The 25,846-nt window shown below is 39.7% G+C and overlaps 1 protein-coding gene across 1 annotated transcript in view; it reads left to right on the top strand.

Moving 5' to 3' along the window:
- The window catches only part of tbc1d1 (TBC1 (tre-2/USP6, BUB2, cdc16) domain family, member 1), a 50,510-nt gene that overhangs the window by 4,123 nt on the left and 20,541 nt on the right, over nt 1–25,846 (top strand). Inside the window, exons 3-12 of the mRNA XM_010778058.1 lie at nt 12,327–12,971; nt 16,566–16,698; nt 17,153–17,244; nt 17,767–17,880; nt 18,466–18,588; nt 19,169–19,317; nt 20,145–20,405; nt 22,053–22,169; nt 22,403–22,516; nt 22,856–22,989. Of these exons, the coding sequence (XP_010776360.1) occupies nt 12,327–12,971; nt 16,566–16,698; nt 17,153–17,244; nt 17,767–17,880; nt 18,466–18,588; nt 19,169–19,317; nt 20,145–20,405; nt 22,053–22,169; nt 22,403–22,516; nt 22,856–22,989 (1,882 nt within the window). The remainder of the gene's footprint in view (nt 1–12,326; nt 12,972–16,565; nt 16,699–17,152; nt 17,245–17,766; nt 17,881–18,465; nt 18,589–19,168; nt 19,318–20,144; nt 20,406–22,052; nt 22,170–22,402; nt 22,517–22,855; nt 22,990–25,846) is intronic.

The raw sequence follows: 25,846 nt of genomic DNA, 5'->3' as shown, positions 1-25,846 counted from the left end.
TAACAGATATGAGTCAAACTCCTAGACAGCGAGCCACACATGAAACCCATTTCCTCAGTCAAACACTGCATTAAATCACCTCACCCGGTGTCTGTGTCTCACGTGTGTGTGTGTGTGTGTGTGTGTGTGTGTGTGTGTGTGGTCTCTTTTCAGCCCTTTGAAGAATGCGATGATGATGATGATAGGCAGACCACCTGTTGCTCTAGCTCTGTCACATTGGGACACACACACATCACACTCTGTCACTTTCAAGTGGGGGAAGTGATGGTAGATTTATTTGCATCGTGTTTATGGGCTCACATTTGAAAATATTGCTGCAAAAGATGTGGGTGATGTTAATGATATTTAAAAATTAAAAAGACTGTCTGGACTGTAGTATAACAGACATATTATGATTTATTGTGTATGTGTCCTTTTTATCTATCATACATTTTTTTTTTTATGTTTGAAAGTTAAACCTACACCTTTTAGCAACCAATGAACCCAATGACTAGCATCCTTCTACCATGCAGTAAATCCAGCAGCATACAATTGCCCAAAACTGGTAAAATATGTGTCTAGAATAACACTTACCAGCCAAAAAACAGCAATAGTTATCTATTGAATGTCTGGTAAAATGTTGCCATTCACAAGTCATTTGACTCTGCTGCTCCTGCAATGGGAAATAAGTAACCACTGGGTGTCACTAATGAATTGTACAAAGTTCACAATGTTTTAGTCTGTTTATTACTATTCAGAAAGTGAACTGATGGTAATGAGATAATATATATCAGTATTACTAACTGAACCTATTTTATTAAGACTGTATGATCATCATGAGGATTGGGTATTCTGGTTTTTCAATTATAAAAGTAAATTGATTAAAATCACTCTTTAATAGCAAGTAGTGGTAAACATAAATGCTAATAAGATATGGCCTAGTTAAAGTAGTTTATGTTATTTAATATGGGAATGCAATTGCTGCCTGGGTGTAAAACTACAATGTCAACGTAATTTTACACACATTTTAATTGTATTGTAACCAGTTCTGCACCAATGCTGTGAAACTTGAGATAAAACGTTGTCAAATGTAGACTTTGACATGACAACGGTTTGTAACTTCTAGAGACCATAAGGTTTAGTTCTCATATTCCAGCTATCAGCAGCAGTGCCTCCCCAGGGCAATCATTCTTGGCTGATGATTAGGTCTGCTCTCCTTACACACCGGAAATACTGTTTATATTCAGTCATACCAACGAAGATAATAGACACAATCTAAGTCATGCAACACCAGAGGGAAAACCACCCAAAAGTCTACCGCCTAAAGTTTGACTGCCCCGGGACAGGAACTGTGTACACCCCATTGTCCAAACGCATTGGCGGATCTAGCTGCGACAAGATAACCAAATTTAAATGGGAAAAAAACTGAAGTTGGTTATTTGGCTTTCAAAACAAGAGCCAATCAAGTAGTGTGTCAATGATATCCCATGTGAAGTGATTTTCATTATTTTACTTTGAAAAACTTTAACCGGATGTGTTGTAATTTTATGTTGAAAACCTTGACATTTAACCGCAGGGAGCAAAATCAACTTTCCAATGAAATTTTAAATTGAAGTGTCCCACACTGTCAAAAGGGCGAGCCTCGGAGAAGTAACCGCTCAGATCTCGATTTGGTAAAGTTTATGGCGGATGGGATGAAAGCACGGCTCCAGCGACTCAAACTGTTTAACATCAAACAAGAACAGAAAGATGTAAGTTACGCTGAAAGCTGTGTGTGTCTGTGCGGGTGTGTTTAATTTCAGTGCCATGCTAAGTGGACAGTAAGCTAACTGGGTTTGTTGGTGAGCATTGGCATTAGCCACAACACATTAGCGACACTTGTTGTTAGCCCAGTTCAACAAGTTAGCACTCTGTTACATTAACTCGAGATAAATAACACGACTATAGCAGTACAGGCGTAACATGGCTTGTAACGTGGTCTTGACCTACTAGTTCTCATTATAAATTAATTAAATTATTATACTTTTTTATATAGCTTACTACAAAGACCTGTCAGACAGGTCTTGTCTTAATGTCAAATGTGCCTGTTTGTTTGACAGTTTGAATTAGAAGTGACTTTAAACTGCTGCTTTCTTCCTCTTTAACTGTAAGTGATGTTTGGCTCCTGCAGTTGTTGGTCAAGTGCCTTAATGTTACCATAACTGGTCAAGAAATTATGAGTGGAAAATGGCATCATTGTATGGTTGCTGTTGGTGTGCTGGTTGTAAAAATAAGTATCAATAAGGTTTCCACAACTGACAGCAGTTTAATTCGAATATACTGTATGCATACAGAGTAGAGACGGTCTGTATTAACATTCGATAATGATGAAACCGTTGGTTCATAAAACTTCCTTTGGAGTTTGAGTATATTATTTCATTTGAATGGGGATTATACTACAGCATGTACCTTAAATCAGGTTTATGTGTTTTATCTGCTGCAAGCAAACCAGTGGGGGTCAAAGCAATATTGTTACATCTTTACTGCTTTTGGTTATATATTTGAAGTAAAGTCTATTAGAGCTACAAGATTATGATGAATGGCATACAGTCAGATAATGTGTTTATTTGATCGTTTCTATTCATGCAAGACCACAATTGTCAAGCAAATGTGGCATACAATTAAATTATTACAGTTTTTTAAAAACATGAATGAATTATGTAAATAAAACATAGTTCTCTTTTTGACTAGTAGGCATGGTCTTATTTGTATCAGAAAAAACTGCTCAGTGCATAATCATCCTAGCTCAACATGTTGCTCAACATGATTCTTGAAAGGGTGAATAATCATATCTGTTATTGAATACGGCTATTCCTCAACTGGATGTTGTTAAAGCTGCTGGTTCTGTTAATCAGTGGCTTACTGACTGTCAGACCCTCTTTAAAGTTGAGTACATGCAAATCCGGTCTGCTTAGCCGTTGCAAACACAAACCAAATGTAGGTGCGAGTGAGTCCTGGAGATATCACCTCCAGAGCCATTGTGCTTATGCCAGGACTTCACTCCTGGAAGAGGAGGCTAGTCCATCTGCACGCTGTGTTAATCTGAGCCCTCACTTCAGCAGTCTCTCTTTCATGGCTGCCTTTACACACATGCCACTTTAAAGCCTTGTGCGATAAAGTGAGATTCAATATTCCCATTTGACCTGAAGAATATTGGACCCTTTTTTGCAGTTGCTTTTTGTTTTTCTGATCAAGCGATTGTGATAAAGTTTGGGTTGTGATGGAAAGTTATATTGGCTTGATCTTGCTGACTCGAATGACTCGACTTAAAAAGACAACTTATAACTTCCTTAGTTAAAACAACGGCCTTCTTTCTCATCCTGGAAAGTACCCTAGGTTTTGATGTGTTTTACAAAAAGGCACTTTCAAAAGTAATTGGGGTTAATTATTGGACCATATTGTCCAAAAGTGACTGTAGTGTGTGGATTCCCCTTTTCCCCTCCCTGCCATACCCTCTTCCTGTAATCCCTGGTCGCACATGCTTTTACCTCCCTCATGTGACACAGTCTTTGCACTGTTGTAAAAGCCATCATATAAACTGAAAGCACCTTTCTCTCTGTATTTTGGTAAAACGTATAGTCTGCTCTTGTTAGTCCACTATTTGTCTAGCAGTCTGTCTTCCACTTTGTTAATCCAAGTTTCTGCTTGCCTCACCTGTCATCCTGTCAGAGCTGGATCTCACAATCCTCTTAGATGAGAACATTGGTGTTATCTGTTCGCCTATCTGACCTCATTTATTCTTATCCAAGATATCATTTTCCTTACTCAGCACAGCATTTTGACAACAAGTCCACCTATTGTGTGCTGTGATTACATTATAATGAGTTAATAATCTCTGCATATATTGTCTTTGTGCTGTGAAGTGTCTCCTTAGTCCCTTTTTAAGTCATATTAATGTGTGGGTATTACCATCTGCTCTATGAATATCCCCTACCTCAAAATATTGTGCCCCTTTTTCTCTATTGTGTGCCTTACTTTGTGTGGTTTCCTATATGTGGTATGGCTTCTGTACTTTGAACTTCTTTGAGGCCTGGCTTTGCTCCACTAGGCACAAGACTCAGGCACATGACCATGGGAAGTGCAGAAGTGGGACTCTTTGCAGGCTTGTCCTTGTTGTTTTTGAAGCTGGCTGGAGTATCACTACTTTATTCCATGTTTCTAAATTGTTCGGTTAAAACAAGATACTACGTTTTCTTTTCAACATCAGAAGTTGACCGTTCTATCAATTTGTCATGTTTGGGTAGAAAATGGGGGTGCGATGTTGTTTTTGTTCTTTGCTTCGTTGGCCAAACTTCTTGTCAACTCAGCCTACAGCTGTTTAATAAATGTGGGAGACATTGCTGTAGTGGAGACACTAGGGCCTTTGTAAGAGGAACATTATATTTCAAAAAGTCTAGAAAGAGAGGAGCTGAATGTAGCCAAAGAGTGGAGATGTTGTACTGCAGTAGACACATTTATGAAATGTTTCTTTATAATGATACTTCTTTTCCCCCCATCAGCCCTGGTAACTGACTAACCTTCACATGATATCCTCCTCTTTCACACTTTTACTCATACTTTAGTTTATTTAGTTTATTCCACTGAATTGCAGCTTCTCTTTTACCAGTGGCACTTGTGTAACTTCCCTCTTTTCGAGGTTAGTACAACAGTAGTTCTGTTTAATTCTGGCTCAGTGGGAAACAACATGCTTTTTCAATGTAGTTCCCCTGAGAGAGGCCAAGGTTGTGGGTCACAGCCTGAGGCTGTGCCCAACTGCCTTCCTGTCTGAGATCATGTAAATGTTACACTGAACAAGATACTGTGTGTCTATAGCTGACGCTGCCCTTTGAGGAGCGACCCTCTGCATTCCCCTCTAATCCTTCAATCCACATCTCCAGATCAGCCCTGTCAGCAGTCTGAAGAGGGAAAATATTGGAATATGAAACCTAAGTATTGATGAAAAGAAACGTGTTGTTTGCATTCATCCAGTTGGAGAAATCACCAGCACTATGAATGAATATAGACGATTTTTCTTAAAAACGGTCTATTTGTTTTCTTTCCTGCTTGATCACAAAAACGTAATAATATTGTCGATTTAAGGCTCTGACAAATACAATTATAATCTTTGGTGTAACATGCAGATTTTTTTATATATCATTTTAACGGATGTCAAATTGTTTTTGCAAATATACTTTGTTTTACTTTACAGATGACTTAAATAATCCATTATCAAAATTGTTGCTGATTAATATTATATTTATTTACCTATCAATCAATTCACCAATTGTTTCAGCTCTACTTTTCTTCCAGCGTAACCTTTCTCAGAAGACGAACCATACCAAATTAAAACATTTTAAATAATTGAAACCTATTTATACAGACAGGGTTTTACAGAAAAGGCTCTCGGAAGAGAGGGACCAAATGAGAAAACAGTAGAGATTATAACACCATCATGCTGGGACGTTAGGAGCCGTTATCAGCCAAACAGAGCAGAGGGAGTGACACTTTGGTAGGTGGGCTGAAATGAGAAAAGGCTCCAGCAGCACAATAAAGTAAACACCTCTTCCTCCTCTGCGTGGCTGTTCTGTGTCTTTAATGACGGAGGGAGGGAGTGAGAGGAGAGCACATGCAGGACAGGGCTAAATGTATCTGTTGGTTCAAGTGTTTCAAAGTAACAGTGAACGCAGAAGGAAGAGGAAGGGGTACATGGAGGGGGGAAGGCAAAACAGAGAGGGGTCTGCTGTTAGGGGACAGATAGCAGACCTTACTCTAAAGCCAGGATGGTAGGCTGTTTTCACATCAGACATTTTGACTTATCATTGTAGGAAAAGCACTCCTAATACTAATAACACTAACATTGGCTCACTTTTATTTCACTTAGTCCAAGTGAGAGTGGCAGTGACTCAGCATGCACTATGTTTTAGTTGCCTTTATTTTTATAAAAATGAAAGGTTGAAGAGAGGAAAAAAATGTACATGTAAAGGTGTGGTAGAAACTAACTACAGGCTTATTTAAACAAATAAATAAAATAGACCAAATGTTTACCTATAAGTATAATAAAACAAATTTTTCTTAAAACAAGATATCATTCAACATGCACATCCTCTACGTTCCTCACATAATTGATAAACAAATATGGTAGGGAAAAATTGCAGATTTAGGCCCCAATGCTTGAGAAAAGGTTTTTGCACTCCATGTATTCCAATGGAAATATCACAGAGGTTCACCAAATGTTGAGTGAGACCCTGCGCTTTTTTTGTTGCAGAGAAGGAAATATGAACATTGAAGTTAAAGTAAATACGGTGCAAATCATCTGTGAAAAGAAAACATGTAAGCAAGGATTGAAAATGGGTCAAGGAACAAAACTGCATTCCTGCCTAGTTTTTCATTGTAGATGCAGGTCACAGCTGATTTCTCTCTTTCCCTCGCCCTCTAACAATGCCTTTATTGTCCTTAGGGTGCCTTGTGTTTTTCTGTCTGAACCGGGCCTTAGATAGCCAAAATATTGACCTTTTTATAGTTCTACTTCACTGGCTTCAAAAGTGTCAAAAACAATAACACACCTGTGTTTCTCCTGCTCTGTGAAAAAGGTTTATTGATTCGTTGGGATTTGCCACCCCACAAAATAAGCATAATTGTGTCCAGCCTGAGCATTGGTCCAAATAGTTAACTGAGAACACCTGTGAGTTATTATCCAATACATTACTGCAGTATGTCAATGTTGGAGCTGCTTGTGGTGGAGTTAATTTCTGCTAGGTCATATAAAGTGGTTAAATCCCCAGGAATGACTTTCATGATCAGTTCAGCTGAATGTAATGGAGTAAAAGTATCATATTCTCCTCAGAATTGTAGTGTAGTAATTCAAAATTGTACGCAAATTCAATACCTGAGTTAATGCACTTACTCAAGTCTTACCAATATACTGCCGTTTGGATATTTCTTGAAAAAGAGTGCCCGTTCTTGACACTAGAGCCATTTTTCTGACGCAGTTATTCACAGCAGTTGTGATAGAACAAAATGAGGCTAGGATTGTTTTGATACAAAAAACAGGAGTGAGCACATCTCATGCCGAGACAAGACCCAACAGGACTGTGTGAGTGTCAGTCTGTGAGACGGCAGTTTTAGGAGCTGCTCAGGCATCTCTGGTTCATGACATCACTGGTGTGACTCAACCACTGCTTCTGCCTCGCTCCTCTACTTCCTCCTTGTTCTTCCTTTGTCTGCTTCACTGCTAGTGAGGTGAAACAAACCAGGCTCACAACAGGAGAGGCAGTCAAAGGTTATATTCTTTTATGCCGTAACACCCTTTTTGATAGAAGATTACCCAGAACTATTTAGGTTGTTGTTTTTTCCATTGTCCTGACATTTCTGCATTATTTAGCATAATGAACTCAATATGCACACAATCGCAAAACAACATGAGTTCAAACTTCCCACTACAACTTCCCCTGAGCTATATTTGTTATAAGTTTTTTTTTTTTTAAACGTGTTAGCTATGATATTATGTTCGGCTTGCTTTTTTTTGTTTGTTGCAGGAATAATGATAGTCACTCAGATTATTTCTTAAAGACGAAAGTCTGCAATCAGTTAGGATGAGAGCAGAGTATTCTCTGTAAAATCGCCTTAAGATAATTTCAATGCTGCAAATGATCAGCAAAATGGTACAAGTCAGCAGCACAGAGTGTTCCTGCTGTATTCAGATCAACATGATGAAAGGAACGAAACACAGTATACAGTAGCTTTTTCCACATGACAATGATCTTAAGGTTATCTAGCACACAGACCAGATTGACTGTACTTGAGTATTATTTACAAACCAAAACAAAGAGCTGAAGGTCTGATTGAAACACGTGTTATCTGCTTTATCAGCTGAGTTACCGGCCAGGGCAACACACGTTTGCTGATATTTTATTTTGGTTGACAATGATCAGCGACAGCTTTATAAGAAATGTTTCAGGTGTCGCTTTTTTTTAGCCACTTTTACCTATTTTTATCAGTAATAATATCCATTGCCCACACCCAACTGTTCTGTTGATGCACTCTTGGAACTTTGGCGGATTAAGATTTAGCATGTTACTGTATTTCTTTTAAACTGACTCAATAGTTCAACTTAAATCACAGTGGGATGCATCTGAATGAAAAGTGTTTTTATCAAACCAATATTGAAACAGCTTGGAATGGCTCACACGTGTCCTCAAAACTGCCACAGCTTTTAAGTGCTTAACAAATAAAGACTTGTATTTGATATCTCTGTGAGACGATGGCTGTTTGGAACACACAAAGTATATTCAGATAGATGAGAATTGGTTTATTGCCTCAAAAGGCTATGCATGTCACTATTTAGACATGCATTTGAGTTTGTTTGAACTGACTGGATCTAAGAAGCAGAATGACCACCTTTCAAGTCTACAGTCTTGATACTAAAATGTTATTGTATGTATTTATATATTTTGTTGAAGTACTGACCTGGTTGCCCCTAGCCTGTTTATCTAACCTTAGCTAGCCTCTTTTTTTATTTTTCTTAAACATTCTTCTTCTACTTGTCCATTACTTGTCTATTTTTACAACTGGCAAAAGCAATGTGTCAGGCTGCTTTAATGCTCATGGAAATCCTCTGTGTTAGTCACGGAAAGAGTGGTTACAGAAAGAGGGTTTTTGTGTGTGAGAGCCCCAAGTTTTCATTTATTTGTTCAAGGCTGTCCTTATTCAAACCTTCAATGTCCGCTTATTTGCAGACCAGCTGGGGTTAATGAGTAGAAACATATCTGCATCCCAACATTTGCAAATGCAAAATATTTGAATTACCAGGACAAGAAGTATTGTTACATTTAGATTTAGCAAATTTATAAAGAAGCACTTCTTACTGCAAAGCAAAATAATATGTATTCTAGCGAGTGAATGTTCCTGCTCTTACAGAATCATTATGTTGTATCTGCTAGATACAACAATAACAAATATTTGAATGTGCAGGACAAGAAGTACTGCTAAGTTAAAAATGTACAAAAAACACTTCTTCAAACTAAAGAAATTATATATTGTAGCAAGTAAATGTTCCTTCTATTACAGAGCAATTACTTTGTTACTGTTGGATACAGAAATAATAATCTGAACACTTATATCCAGGAAGTCGGGTAAAAGCAACAAAGCCTTTTCTGCTGCTCTGCTCTGTTTCCAATTCTGCCTGTTTTTTTTTTTTACCGAACCGGCTTGTATCTATGAAGTATGAACATTTGTGTTTAGATAGATTGTTAAAACACAATTCACAGCCAAGTCATATAAATCACTATAACACATCATCTCTCTCTGTACTACAGTTTCCTGGACAAAGTGTCTGGGTAGCAGTGAGTGTATATAATTGCTCGTCATGCTCACATCCTGACTAGTGTATCCTTTTGGGACATCAGCCAGCCAGAGAGAGAGACACAGGGTTCGGAGGGACAGAGAGGCAGCGCTGTGCTTCTCTCTGCTGCGATGCAACTGCAATTGTTTGAGAGTTGATATTCAAATACATGTTCAGCTGCCGACTGAACATAACATGAAACTATCTACTACCGTGCTGCTTGTTCCTCACAAGCATCCCTAGATAAATGGCTAACTAAACCCCTGATGATGAACTAAACCCCCCAAAAAGTGTTCTGGTTTCCCCCAACATTGAAACATTCAAATGTAGTTCATGCAAGATGTAACAATCAGTGTGTCATGCTTTTTTGTCTAAGTGTTAAGTTAAATATCTGTTCCACAAGGACTTGCAACCCTTCAGAAACCGTTTGTATTTAATTAATTTCTCAAGGTAACAACGTTTTTATCATATTTCTGCTTTCCTTTCTTTTATTTGCTTTTTTAGTCTCTGTTACAGTTGGTCTGTGTGTGAGTGTCTGGATTGTTGTCTTTGTTTAAATGCCAAGATGAGGAGTATGTGTAGGTGATGGAAATGGTCATGGTTCATGAATCTTCTGAGCAGGCCAGGAATAGATGGATCCATTTTTCCAAAAGTCTGTTTCTCCCACTTAAACACAAATAGAGGCGCTGAGAATATTTAGCTTTTAAGCAGAACATCTAGAATATACACAATAAAAAACACATCGAGATGGAGATACTTGTAAAATTCAGTTGTAAGTAAATAGTTTTATAGAAAGAGAAAAAAAGTGTATCGGAGAGTGAAGAGGAAAGGAGGAGTCAGGAAGAAAGAAGGAATTCAAATAAAGTGAAAGTGAGTACAAAGCCTGCTTTTAGACTAAAGGTCAATATTAAGGCTTCTTTTCAACACAGGACGTCACAAGGGCTTCACTATGTCAGGGAACCGTAAGACATTACAGCATATGGCAGCTTAGATCATAGTGAGGTGTGGCATCTACTTTGATAAAAGCTAAAAGCTGGTGTCTTTACTGTATATTCAGTGTTTACATACTATTGCCGCTGGGCAGCCATCAGTGCTGAAGAGACGTTATACTGGCAATGGCAAATGGCACTTTGAACGGTCCATCAGTAGATATTGTGTTTTCAATTAGCTTGCAGAAACTTAAGCTTGAAGATATACAGCGTGTACGTTTAGGTAGTTGGGGGTTTATTTGATATAAACATCACAGTAGAATTAGAGATGTAGTATACATTAATGCACGAAGACCAGATGTTTGTCGTGAAACTCAAATTTGCTACACCTGTTGTAAGAAGGACGTAAACCTAACTTTTGAAAGAAATACTTCAACAAATGCATACACAAAAAAACAACCACAAACACTTAACTGGGTCAAAATGTGTGCATTGGTATTGTTTTTGTTATATTAAGAAGAATGTTGCTTTTTCTACAAGTTGCACAAATGACAAAAAATGTTTGGAATTATTGATAAAGCAACTTTCAAGTATTTTTAAACAGTTTCAAATGTAAAGGGTCAAATAGAAGACACACATAAGCCGCGTTCACACCGGAGTACTTTTCCCACTTTAGTTCCGATATAGTTCCGAAATGTCGCGTTCACACCAAAAAGAGCCGGAACTAAAATTAGTTCATGAGAACCTTTTTACCCCCTTTTCCGTCCCTGCTAGAGAGCAGNTCTAGTAATTGTGTGCTCAAAGTGCACCAGATTGAAGCATTTTACTGTAAAATGTTCGGGGGGTCATTCCCCCGGACCCCCCTAGAGGATGTGACGTCCACCCCCCAATTCAAACCTGTTCATACAATACTGAATACATTTGAAGCCATTTTGATGTCTATTACCTATGTCAATAAGTTTCTGTTTTTGCAGTTTATTTGTCTTTTGTAGAGATTTTTCATTTATTCTTTACACATAAAATCTCACCTAAAATCTCACCTAGGGCAGCAAATTGTCTAGAACCGGACCTGGTACTAGGCCTCAAGAGCCTTTCTTGTGCTGACACATAAGCCGCGTTCACACCGGAGTACTTTTCCCACTTTAGTTCCGATATAGTTCCGAAATGTCGCGTTCACACCAAAAAGAGCCGGAACTAAATTTAGTTAATGAGAACCTTTTTACCCCCTTTTCCGTCCCTGCTAGAGAGCAGGGACTTTCGTGGGAGAAAAAGGCTCCTATGTCTGATTGGCTGGGCGGAATGCAAACCACGCCCCGTAAAACTCAAAAAAAGTGTTGTGAAGCCACCATTTTATTATCCTCACATTAAGCATTAGCATTAGCCCAGCGCAGAAACGCAGAGAGACTAACTTATGGCAACACAAAATAAAACATGGGAGCGGTGGAGATGAGGAGGTGTCGGCGTTCTGGCGATTTACTCGGAAGGCTTCAGTAGAAGCTGCTGGGACTTCTACTGAAGCCAGTCCCCAACTCCGGGGACTTCCGGCCTGGGGTTTTGGGCGGCAGTATACGCCGTGAAGTTGTTTGCGGCCTGCCAGTAAACCCAAAGCAGAAGAAGAAGTGACGTGACGTCAGCGGCTTCATTTGCCTAATCCACCCCCAGGGACTTATTCCGGTGTGAACGCGATCTGTACTTAGTTCATCAGAACTAAAGAGTTCTGATGAACTAAGTTCTCATGAACCTTTGTGGGAAAAGTACTGCGGTGTGAATGCGCCTATTGGTTATACACATACAAATTGCAACAGAACAGTCTGTCATGTTGCTGTTAACGGCACAGAGCCTAGCTGTATGGACGAGTTTGGAGACATTGTCTTAGTTCAGGAATGAAGACGGATCGGGACCCGCATCACGTGTAGTTTCACCTTTACTGAAGCTTCATTGTTGTGCTCTACAGCAGACTTCCAGTATAGTGTATGCTCAATGGATATGATGAAATTCAACTGTCATGTGATTAAGTGTTTTATTACTGTAATTACAAGTTCTGCCTGCTCTCCTTGCAGGTTCCTGAGATCATCAGTACGCTGAGGCAGGCTGGCAAGAGCTCGGCCCGCGGCGATGACATCGCTCCCATCTCCAACAAATCTTCCTCTGGAGGCAGCGATTCCTCTGAAACTAGTTTTTCTTCGGTCTCCACAACGACGACCTCCGTGGCAACCTCTGCTGCTTTGTCTCCGGCAGCCTTCTCCAAGAAGTTTGAGGTGCTATTTTGCGGCCGTGTTAGTGTTGCTCACAAGAAAGCCCCCCCCGCCCTGATAGATGAGTGCATCGAGAAGTTCAGCCAGTTGCAAGGCTCAGGCAGGGAGGATAAAGGAGGACACAGTGGGGCATTGGGTGGGCTGAGGAAGGCACTATCCTTTCAGTCCAATGGACTTGGGAGTAGCGATGTTGATAATGGCGCTGCCGGGAGCCCCACCGCAGGGAAGCGTCCTGTCCTGTTCAAAAGAGACCCCAGCTTCCCCTGCCTGCAGGCCCTGGATGAGAATGGACTCTCACCTGAGATCTCTCACACCAACACCTCTGACACACACACACACTCTGATGGAGTACAGTGTCTCAGCCTGCAGGAGAACAGGACCATGCTGTTTACGGTAATATTCATGAATGGACACGTGCACACACAGACAGACAGACAGAGACACACACACACACTCTCTTAATATGTCCCCAAATATGGTTGTGTGCTTGTCACTAAAGCCAAAAACATTGTATATTACAGAAGACAATGTCTTGTTTTCCCACACATGTTTCGATAGTCTGCAGCCGTTTCTCAATCGCGAGGATGCTGGTTTGGTAGTCGCGTACTTCCAAGTCACTTCCTTCAGAAACGAAGCAAGTATGCTTCCAAGCCACGGCTTCGGAAAACGAAGAAGAATGGAACAGGCTAACAAGTTTGCCACTCTCTCTAACGTTTTCAACATAAACTGTACCGAAAATAAATACCTCACGATGTCTATCTAATTATGAACTTGTTTTACTTTCACGGAACACATTTTTGGTGATAACAAATGTAACAAGGTAACATATTTACCAACACATGTTCTACAACACTACATACTTACATTTAAATGTGTGCTGCGTCGGTTCAGCCATTCTCCGCAAGGGTTTTTGAAATTGGTCCGTGCGCAAAGCGTTCTGGGGATTTTAAGGACGCGAAGTCTACCCATGTGCAGCCTCGAAATTTCCCCCAAACCAAGGATGCGGCCTCGTGGAATTGCTGGAGATTGGAACAGTACTTCGGCGGCACTCGATGACGTAGCATCCTTGAAATATTGGCTTGGAAGCCAGTTTCCTCGAGATTGAAANGTGTGCGTTGGAGGGGCTCTGTAAGGAAGTGGCAGATTTGTTCCGGCTGTGTATTTTCAAATTCTAGCGCACTCGAGCTGGTTTCTCCAAAACTACCTACCCCACCTTTAAATGCAGCTTCATGCCCAAATTCAGAGGTGACTTACTGTAGGTGATGTTAAATTAAAATGAGTGGGATGATTTAATATGAACACAGTGGAATTACCCCACAATCTTTCTGCAGAAAATGTATAAAAAAAGGGCAAATACTCGTGAATTGTCATGTTATACACTATATCTAATTATTTTCTAGTTCTACAATGCTCTCGCTACATTATCTGTCTCTCACCAGTGTTTCGTCGGTGCACTGGAAGATGTAGCACACAAAGTGGCAGCTCCCTCCTTCCACTGTCTCCCTGCAAATGAAGCCAAAGTGATCCACGTGACGAATACCCTGGAAAGTAAAGATCAGCGGATTCAGGATAGGTTTAAAAACATAATGACAAATAATACAAATGTTAATGTTTTAAAATGCAGTGATTCACACCTGTGAGCAGAAGGAGATCTCTTTGAAACTCTTCTCTATGGCAACTTTCTTGGTGTCCGGACTAACCAAGAAGATCTGAGACCTGCCCACCTGAAACAAAGAAACACAATATAGTTATTGTCTTAAATGGAAGTGTCTGCGGTCTATAGAGTGTGCTTGTGTGTGTGTGTGTGTGTGTGTGTGTGTGTGTGTGTGTGTGTGTGGTGAGGTATTTGACAGCAATAATGAGCTACACAGGTTTAAATAGATACGAAACCAATCAAATTTTCAAACTTTTATGACATTTGCCTTTTTAATAAGGTTTTATATAAAGGGGAGCCTACAAATAATACCTTTAGATCTTTTCTTAGTAACCGGATTTGTCAAATGAGGCAGTTTCATTTCTTTTTTTTTTTAATCGAAAAACGTAAAAAACTATTTTAGAACGGTTCCGCTTTTGGGGATTTTCCCACGTATGCCATCATTAGGATATGAGTCACTATCACTCCTAAACCTAGGACTCATATGTTTGTAATACACAAGTGAGTTCATGTTCGTTAAATCCCATGTCCTCACATTCCACTAACACGGCTATTCTTTCTGTGAACATGTGGCCCTTCATTGTTATTCTGATCCCAATATGAATCACAAAATGATGAGGAGATGGAAGATTTCATTTATGTCTCTTAAATGTAGGTGATGATGTCACCAGGATGAGGTTATTCTGTCCACTCTCCCCTGTCAGCAGCGGGATGTATCATCATCAGTGTCAATAACATGTGTGTATCTGCTGAGGGGACAGCTACAGGCCCTGGTTGTTCCTGTGCCACTGGTCAACATTTCCTGTCTGGAGGACAAACAGGAAAAAGGGTTGGCAGCAGGTCACAACCCGTTAAGTAGAGGAGCATGACTGAGATCGTTTTGAGCATCAGTCAGCATTTGCTCTAGCTGAGTCACTAGGGGATTCATTTAGCTCGCTCTCACCCTCTCTGCTTTATGAACAACTGAGTATGAGGACTTTTTTTATTTATTCTAAAAGTGCACTTCACAGCACTATAAAAAAGAATTGTGTGGGAGCTGTTTTTTTCTTAGAAAAATCTATGTAAGCCAACCTTATAGTAATGTATGTATCCTCTGTTCATCCTGAAACCATCCAAAGCTATGCTAAATTACTGCAGCACCATCCAATTATGTTTTTTTCTTCTGTTAGTCACAAACAGAACGAAATATTTGTTATCTTACCCACTGGTGACAATGTGCAGGAATTAGTCATTTTATTTTTCATGATTATATACATCATTTTTTGTAGGTCAATCTTTACAGTTATCCTTCTGCATCAAAAATTAAGGTCCTTAGCAATAATGTTGAGTGAATAAGTCGCAGGCCGTTTTTCAATCTCGAGGAAACTGGCTTCCAAGCCAATATTTCAAGGATGCTACGTCATCNTTGAGAAACCGGCTCGAGATACACTTTTTGTTATATTCCATGGAATGCTCTTAACATCCCGATAGCAATGAATATCTTAAGTGCTTTGACAAAAAAAACATACAAAAATGTCATCTGTGGAAGCCGAAGTACTGTAAAAAGCACGACCAATCATTTTAGCTGGCCCGGCTAAAATAACTGGATGGCCTACCTGCCTTTCAGCCTTCCATCTGTGCACAAACTTTGTTTTTTTTGTCAAAGCACTTAAGATATTCATTGCTATCGGGATGTTAAGAGCATTCCATGGAATATAACAAAAAGTGTATCTCGAGCCGGTTTCTCAAACTTACCTACCCCACCTTTTAAGCTGATATTTTTAACCAAAAATTGTTTAATGTCAATCAACATCAAATGCTGCTTTAACTCTTCAGTGCCTCTGTGCTCCACTGAGTCATGGTCTGCCAAATGGACTAATACATTGGTTTGATAAAAGGCCTTTGTCATTAGACGGATGCAGTCTATTGTATAAAAGTCAGCTAATGCTGCATTGTGATTAGCTTATACTAGATAGATACCTATTCTTATTCTAAACAGTGAGTCACTGGGTCAGTAAATAACTGCTGCCAGAGTAAACTGAACGACCTGTGGGAACATTTGAATGTCCGGTTTACTTCTGTTACTTCCACCAGGTTTATACTGCATCAGATGTCTCTGCACAGACTTAGATTTCCCCCATATATTGAAACGTACATAACATTTCAGTAGGACAGGGCTGTTTTAGGCACAGAATGGAAATAAATATATTAAATATAAAAACGTAAAATAAATCCTCTAATCCTAATAATAGGGTGAATGTGTTAAAATATTTTTTTCATAGAGGAATACAATTCTCAAAAGCAGCCTGTGTACAAATACTGGGAGAAGCAACTGATAAAGGCATTGAATGGCTTTCTTTTGAAGGTGGATAAATAAAAAGCATAAAGAAGACTGTGTTTTGCTCTTGTAGGTGGACGAGATCATGCTGACTTTGAAGCAGGCGTTCTCTGTGGCAGCCCTGCAGCAGAATGCAAAGACCCAGAGTCAGCAGTGCGACAGCTGTCCCATGCAGCAGCTCCACCGACTGTGTGAGAGGATAGAAGGTAGAAAACTGAAGCATTTTGAACTCATTGTTGGTGGGAGTAATGTTGATAGGTCAAGTTTATACATTTGTATACACCTTTTAATATGCCTGTAGTAAAATAAAAGAGACTTGAAAGTTGACATCTGAATTTGATGAATGTTTCAACATTTTTAAAATGAATGAAAAGTGAATGTGCTATGTCTGTATGCACATACTTATAATAAGGCCTTCAATTCTTAATGTGTACAAATGTATGTATATATCTATATAGAGTAGTACAGCATCGCATTGGGTGTAAGGTCATATATTACTCACCAATAAACTAGAAGGTATACAATATGAGAAGGCCACACCACTGACCCGTAGTACCCTACATACTTTTATAAATACGCACTTACTAGGTAGAACAAATCCGACATGAAGCTATTCTTGTCGGCAGTGGGTTTTTATTTTGTCTTTACAATATTTTTCAGGTCTTTCCCCGTCTAAAACCAAGCTGGAGCTTCAGAGACACCTCGCCACTCTGGACAATGAGGAGCAAGCATCAGTCTTTGAAAACACCATGGTAACGTCTGCTCTGTGTCAAAAAACAAACAAACAAACAAACAAACCAGTCAGTCTACAATTTCCAACAGAAGTAAATCGCTGCTGAATCACATGTCTGTCATGTGGAATATATAATGGCGCACTGATTCATCTTTACATGTAACTTATTTTCGCCACCTCATCCCTCTATATTTCTGGTCTGTTTTGCTCTTCATGGCTTTGTCAACACATCAATCTCTATCCCGCGATAAAGTAGGGATGTGTTGTGGTCAGATCACATTAATATTACTGTTGGAAATGGATCCTTGAGCCGAATTATCTTTTTTATCCATCATTGTTTCAAGGGATTGTTGTACAGTTAAAGATAAGTCTTGGGAGGTGAATGCACTCAAATATTCCTGTATTGCTCTGCTGACACCTGCTGGTGATGTAGCTGAACTGCAACACTCAAACATCGCTAAACTATCAATAGATCAGCTCAGAAAATCACTGCGTTTCTTTTGGGGTTGATGTCATTTAAAAATGATTGTCTGTGTTTCAGAGGGCTCGTCCTAAAAGTGATCAGGAAGAGAACGAGTTGGTGATGGCCTCTTTGAGAAATCTTTATGAGGAGAAGCAGAAGAGCCATCAGCACCTCCTGCCTGGAGACAGACGGGTAACTTTAATTACATTTATTTTCACACACAAACATTACTGTACCTCTTTCTTTCTCTTTTTCTTTTATTTCCTTTATTCCAGTTATGTTCTACATTTCCTCTAAAGCAGGGGTGTCAAACTCAATTTCATCGCGTGCTACATTAGCATTATGGTTGCAACTTTAAGACTATATATAATATATATAAAATAATGTATTATATTACACATATTGCCTCTGCATTGGATTATTATCAGATAGGGTAATAAGTTCATAATTAACTACGTCTGAAAGTAGAAGTCTAGGTGAAGTCTCTTCAGTGCGCATGTCACAAAATGAGATGCATTGTGGGACATGTAGTTTATGGACAACGTACTTCTGTAAAGCGGCATGTAACCGTATAATAAACGTATTGTATTCTTTACAAGCTCTTGGGGGCCATATCAAATGAAGTCGCGGGCCTTGAGTTTGACGACCCTGCTCTAAAGGGTCATCAGTCCTATGACTGAGTAGTTCAACAAGAAAAGAAAACTATACTTGAGAGGACTCTTTCTCTCTCTTTCTCTCACTTACCAACTTCCTAAGTGTCTTGCTCTCTGTGTGCAGGTCAGTGAGGAGGCAGCTCCCGCCCCAGTGGAGGCGCAGCAGAGCAGCAGTCGGCAGAGACTTGAACAGTTCAAGAGCCGAGCCAAGCGCTCTCTCACCGAGTCTCTGGAGGGAATCTGGAAGGTATCAATGCTCTTTCTGCCTTGGTTTTTATTCAATAATGCTCAACTATTCTCTTTTTTCTATCATGTTTGCTTCTTTGTGATGTTAGCTCAATTTTATAATTCCTAATCTTCACATTTTTGATAGATAGATAGATAGATAGATATTTTACTTTTATTGATTCCAATTTGGGAAATTATTTTCTTACAGGATCAGTGTGTTCAACATTAAAATACAAATACTTAATAAGTGAAATAGAGAATCAACAATTACAAATTAAATGAAAATTAGAAATAGTATATCAAATATAAACAATATAAAATATTGTGGATTATAAAAAAAATTCGTAAAAAAATTCCAAAATACTACAGGAGCATTGACGTACTGTATATACACATAGGATAGTATATCATACAGAAAATTACAAATTGTTCATGCTTATCAGAGGGAGAAACCCAAACTATGTAGCAGGGAGTTAATTTGGAACACAGAAATGGGGAATAACTTGATAAATGTCCTTGAAGTCTTGCCATTTGTTGTCATCTTTGGTTACATTTAACTGTGTGTGTGTGTGTGTGTGTGTGTGTGTGGTGTTTTTCAGGGGAGCAGCAAGGCCAGGGCTCAGAGAGACAACAGTTTAGGAAGTGACAGCGGCTCCTCCATCTGCACAGTGAACAGCAGCCAGGACCAGGCGTGTCTAGATGACCCCTTACCTGCTTCCTCCCAGCTGAGACCCACCAGCCCACTCAAGTAAACACACACACATGCCCTCACACTGGTTTATGTTTAAGGACAAGACCTGTCAGTGATTTTAAGGTCAAAGCAGTTCTACTTGTTTTACAGCAATTCATGATTATAGGTGTTTATATGTCGCTGAGTCTAAAGTAGGGATTTATAGACAATCTAAGTGTCTTTAGGGAAAGACAAGTCTCGAGAATAGAATGATAATCAAACCAACAAAAAAAAGATCTGCACAAAGTACATACATTAACTAAATCAGCCATGGTGCACTGAGTACCCTCTGCCTGGTAAATTAATTATAAATAAACAAAAAGCTATTTGCAGCCTGTCAAATTATTTTAACCTAATTATATCATAGTAAACTAATTACAACATACTCAGAGTGGACCAGCATGCACCTGTCTATCGGCATACGATTTCAGGACAAGACGTTGTTACTGACACAAAGAGATTTGCCTGCAGTTTTATGCCAAACAAAACACTTTTGTATTTAGAACAAACAGTGGATTGTGCCGAGCTAAATTCAAGCTCAAAGCTTATAAATGTATTGATGTGTTGGTCAGGGTTTTTCAATAAGCTCACCCGCTCAACACATGATCAGAGCCAATTCACACCGCCTAACCCCACAAATAAGCGTTAAACAACACCCAACGCACAAACACCCCGAAACACAATTCTGAGAACAGAAGTAAGCTGCTCAAATGATTTGCAAACTTGCCTGGACTTTCTTTAAATTAGAAAGCCCTGCACACTTGTTTGTCCCTTGGATCTATAAACAGCTGTTAGTGGATATGATACTGTATATTTCTCCTCACATCTGACCTCATCCCCTTCAGGTGCCACAACTCAACAGGAGACCTCAACCTCCTGGACTCCTCTCCCACCTTGTCGCCCTCCTCCTTCTCTCTACCCGGTGATGCTCAGCCTCAGGGCTTCCGCAGACGGGCCAGCACCTTCAGCCACCCCCCCACCCCTTCATCAGCAGAGTATTCACCAGTGTTCACACAAACTAACTCACCACAGAACCCTACCGCTGCTACCAAGCCCAAGCTCGTACGACACTACTCCGTCAGCACCGACACTCCACACCAGAGCAAGTAAGAAGAGTGTTTGGTTTGTGTTTGTTTCTGTTTGTTTGTGTGTGTTTTCGTACAGGTGAAATACAGTGTTGGATCCAAGTATTTCCACGTCATTTCCAGTGTCAAATATTACAACATGCTCTCACATGCTAATCATGTGCAGTACACAAGAAGTGTTTCTCACTGCTTATAGATATTAAGTTAGGATTTAAAGTGGACCTATCATGCTATATTTGAATAATATATTGTAGGGCCATACCTATATAAAACATGTCTGTGAAGTTTTTTTTTCAAAATACCAAACAGATCATGCATTTTAGCCATGCCTCATTTCCCTCTATTTGCTCTATTCAAGCCCTGTCTTCGCAAGGGCTGATTCTCTGGCAAATGAGCTGCAGCTGACCACGCCCCCCTGAAAAGGAGGGGGGCGAGGCACGAGCATCATGTTACCATGCTGTTACCATGCTGTTAACATGCTGTTACCATGCTGTTAACATGCTGTTAACATGCTGTTACCATGCTGTTACCATGCCACGCAACCTCTCATTCCCCTGATAGGTGGAGAGTTGCCCATATATGCGGAGCTCCCCGTTTCTGACGTCAGAACAATTTCAAATCTGTATCAGTCTGCATCAGATCCGTTACAGCCCCGTTTTTAGAGATTAGGGTATGGAGGAAAATAGAGAGGGTTGTGTTTTCTGACACTTGGTGAGTTCCCTGACACACCGGGGACACATATTCATGTATAAAAGACGTACAAAAGTGCATGTTGCATGATAGGTCCCCTTTAAGTAAATGGGAGGGGATTGGTTGCAGTTGCCTGTTAAAGCAATATCTTGCATGTCTTCACAGGCTTTGTGGTATTAACAACTTGTATCCTCCTGAACATAGTTTACCCCTCTGTATTAATGGAGACAATCAGGAATAAGCCTGTGACGGCAGTCTCACGGGTGGTTGACGCATGTTCAGTAGAGCGTGTCATACCTTGGTTTCCTCTATGACCGCAAAAGGAAACAAGTAGTGAACATCTCTTATAATCTTTTATCAATATAATATAACTCAATATTGGAGTATACAGCCGGCTTTATTGCATACAATAGAGATCAGTTCCTGTCAGAAAACTGATGAGTCGTTTCTCAAAATCTTGGCTTTGATATTTGTACTGCTCTTTGACCAAACTCTGCTTCTTCTCTCTTTTTTGTCTGTAGGCCTACAATAAAAACAAATGACTTAAAAGGAACCTTGGTTAACAAAGGTTTAAAAGTCACGGAAAGTGTGGTTATGTAATGTAGGAGTGTTCACAGTTGAAGGGAAACTATTCTAATATAACACATCGAACTCTGTTTACAGGTACTACTGCATATGTGAAAACAATATGTATAAAGCTAAATCTGTGGGGTCCTATTTTAAGTATAGTCAAATAAATACAGATTATTTTTGTTTTAGTTGCAGTTTAAAACAGGAATAGACTATATTAAGCATTATTAATCATATTACACTGGAGTTTGTGATGTGATCTTCATCTACACAAACAAACTATCTCCCCCAGCTCTGCTTTCAGTGCATTTCCTTTAAATGTCCTGCTTTCTGTCTTCAGCCTTTTGTCAGTTTTCAGCCTTTTTCAGTATCTTTGCTTTCTGGTTCTGTTGCTGCACTGTTTCTCAGACATGTCCCAGCGGACTCCACCCTTCCTCCTGTTCCTCCCTGCCCTTCATCTCACTCTCCTCTCCTTCCTCATCATCCTTCCTCACCTTCTGCTGGAGCTCGTCTCAATACAAGACGGTGAGCTGCACTGAACTGCTTTTCTGTTCAACACTTATGGATTGTTCAATCCTTATATTGACCTTTTTTCCATGTTATTATGTGAGGCCCTGTTCACACAGAGGAAGACTAAACATGTCCTTCATTGACTGACAGTTTACAATTTTGGTAAAAGCCAAGTGTCGTCTGTGTGAACAGGTTTCTCTTTTCATCCATTTCTTCATCCTTTATTCCCCTCCATCTCTCCATCTCAGTCCTCTGGGTGGTCTGCGTGCTCGTCTCCGCTCCTCCTCCTCTGTCCCTAATTTTCTGAAATTTCCATTTCTGGCCCCTCTCCAAGAGAACGATTTTCCTGAGCCAAAGAGCAGGTACACACACATGTACAGCTAACAGTGATGTCCATATAAGTGTGTCCAGTAAACTGTGCTTCTTTCATTCATGGGTCACTTAAACTGATTTTATGTCTCGATTTCAAACATAGTGTGTGTGTGTGTGTGTGTGTGTGTGTGTGTGTGTGTGTGTGTGTGTGTGTGTGTGTGTGTGTGTGTGTGTGTGTGTGTGTGTGTGTGTGTGTGTGTGTGTGTGTGTGTGTGTGTGTGTGTGTGTGTGTGTGTGTGTGTGTGTGTGTGTGTGTGAACTACGCCCTACTGAATGTTTACCAGGCCATATTGGGTAACTATTCCTGTGTGTGCTTGCTTGTGTTTCAGAGATGTAGCCGCTCTGTCTATACCTAATGAAGCATGTGGGATGTGGGAAAGTCCTCAGCGAGGCCATCGGCACTCCTGGAGGCAGCAGATCTTCCTCCGGGTCGCGACACCTCAGAAAAACACAGAATCAAACGGTGAGAGTGGACACGCTCAAAGATAGATTGTAATGTTCCCTTTGAAGTACTATAATGTCATTGTCTTACTTATTTATCAGTCCTAAAGAGAGTTACTGTTCTTTTCAAAGCGAGGTTCCCTGCAGTATTGAACAGTTATTTTGTTACTTGGTAAGTTATAAAGAAAAGATCAATCCTTACTATAAGAATATTTCCTTGGATTAAAACTGGTGACTTTGTACCCACAAATAACTGCACAATTTGCCCAAGAAGGCAATTGTGAATATCGTTTGAGTACACCTTTATGGAGAGACTTTTTTACACTTTTTTTTGGCACCAAAGAGTCAGATAGTTTTTCCCCCATTTGGTGAGTGTAAGCAAGTCTGTGTGCACCAAAGAGCTTTCATTTCATTTCATCGTTTATTTGAAGAGGGACAGTGCACATTGATGAAGATTTTTAACAATTAATGCTTCAAAATGTAAACATGCCGGATTTTAGCTTTGAGCTCATTTCCATCCGTAGTCCCTCACATACAACATTTAAGAACATGACATTTATATACATAGCACAAATAAATACATGATATGCAGAAAGAGCATGAGCAGCATACACAAGTATTTACCACATGGCAGTAATGTAGCAGATATGACACATAAAGTGCAAGAGGAGATACAAGAGCTACATCAAGTGCAAAAGGAGATACCCCTGTGTTAAAGTGCATTTAGCGGTGATTGCACGTTTGTTTTTTTCTCAACCATTCTTTTAGTTGACCTTAAAACTGTTCAAAGTGGGACAATCCCGTAACTCAGTTGGAAGGCTATTCCACAATGAGCTGCCCTTGATGGNTTCATTATATAACTAAGATATTTATGATTTATTTTGTGTTGGACGCTTTGGACATACCTGGAGAAGGAAGAAATGGTCTTCGGAAGATCGGAGTTAAGACAAATTCGAAGACTATGTGAAACTAGTGGAGAAACGATCAAAGATGCCACCTTGTCCCTCTGAATTGAGACGGCATATTAAGTCAGGAAGTGCATTACTAGTGATGAGTGGAGGCATAAGGAGAGTCTGAGTAACATGGTGTACAACCACTACGACCAGTAAACGCCACAGCAGGTTGTTGGTGAACCCCCAGACTGGCGTCATATCCAAAGAGCCTTGGGTCGACCGTCAAAGGACATGTCCGTAGGATCTGAGAGGAAACCTACAGAGAGTTTGTGGAGAACACCTCAAGTTCTTGAATGGTCATCTTGGCTTGGCTCTAGTCACCCTGCATGGGACTGCTGCCTTGACGCTTGTTCAAGAATATACACAAAGCCTTCCAGTCTGAACCATTATCCTTACAGAGTCTTTTCATTCTATGTCTGAGAAAAGTTTTTTATGTTTAAATAGTGTATCATTCATACTAAACCAGTTCCATTACTTGAGTCTTGATTTTCTCATGTGTGAAAAAATCATTTTTGCTTGGTCTGTTGCATCTACCTTTCATTTCAGTGAAATGGTGTAGTAGGTAAGCAAGAATATATAGCTCATTCATAAATGGGCATGTGTATTAATACTTAAAAATACACCACCCTTCAGTCGATTATACATGTAGTGACTCATCAATAGATGGTGATGTGTTTCACACTATGTACAATAAGCTCCCTTTGGCATTATAAATGTAATAACTAATTCATAAATGTCATAAGGATCCAAGAAACACAAGAAGGATTACGGGGAACAACTCAGCGAGCAAACAGATACAAGTATGCTGGGCTGATGAAAGACAAAGTAAGCTAGGTAGCAATATAAGCTTTAGCATTACAGATGAACTGTGGGCTCACTATTTGGCCAAGCATACCGGTCCAGCCTTCCCGTTTATCTCATGTCATATAAAAGTGGCTAATTACATGATTATTAACGTGTTCAGCAACCCTAATTAATTAATTTAATACACACTATTCGTAAAATCTTATTATTAGGGGGACCGAATGGGAATTCTTGGCCGAAACCATACCGAAAATATAAACAGTGGCCGAATGCCGAAAGGCCGAAAATATTAATAGACAAGTAGTATTATATATATATATTAATGCTATACATTTTTACCACTGTGTTCGCTGTCCTGATTGGAAAACGAGCATATTATGGCAACGTATTAAATAATAATCACCTATATGGGTCCCTCAACATTATCAGCCACTTTTGGAATGCTACAGTACATTAATCCAAGTCAAGTGCATTTTCCTTTTCTCTGTAGGATAACTAGACAAAGGCCTTCAGACAAGCAAGTGCTTAAACGATAACATCTAGGCAGTAGGCTCAACAAAATAGTGTAAAATAAGACTTGTTAACAAGCCCAGGCTCACAACAACAAATGACTATAAGTGATGCATACAATGTGCAACTGGATTAAATCCACATGAAATGGTAACTATTTTACAATGAAATTCAATTCAATTTTCAGAATCTTATAGGCGTCTGTCCTCAAATAACAAAAAGTAGTCAACTGGTATAAGAATAAAGGTGAAAACGGTACAAATCCACAAGCATTACAATAGCTTACAAATTCAAGAAATTGCAATCGGGGTAGTCTGTCCCATGAGCAATGTAAACAAATGATCATCGATACCGAAAAGTGCATATATTGAACACTGTGTGCTGTCATTTCCCCCTAATGAAAACCTGAGATGGTGGAATTTATAACCACAATGAATTGGTTCAGGAAGTGGGTATAGGTGAGACTGTAGAATAGATAAGCTATGATAAGCCGCTTGTCTACTTAATTAAGGAAAAGTGGGAGGTTTCTTTTTTTATGACAGCTTCCTGCTTTATCAGCCCATAAGTCTGTTCCTTCTCTCATCAAGGCACATGGAGGCAGCGCTGAACGTC

Source organism: Notothenia coriiceps, unplaced genomic scaffold, assembly GCF_000735185.1.
Source record: "Notothenia coriiceps isolate Sejong01 unplaced genomic scaffold, NC01 NC01_scaffold00018996, whole genome shotgun sequence".
Classification (NCBI taxonomy): domain Eukaryota; kingdom Metazoa; phylum Chordata; class Actinopteri; order Perciformes; family Nototheniidae; genus Notothenia; species Notothenia coriiceps.
Note: the sequence above shows the minus strand (reverse complement) of the source record. Positions and strands in the feature narration are given on the sequence as shown.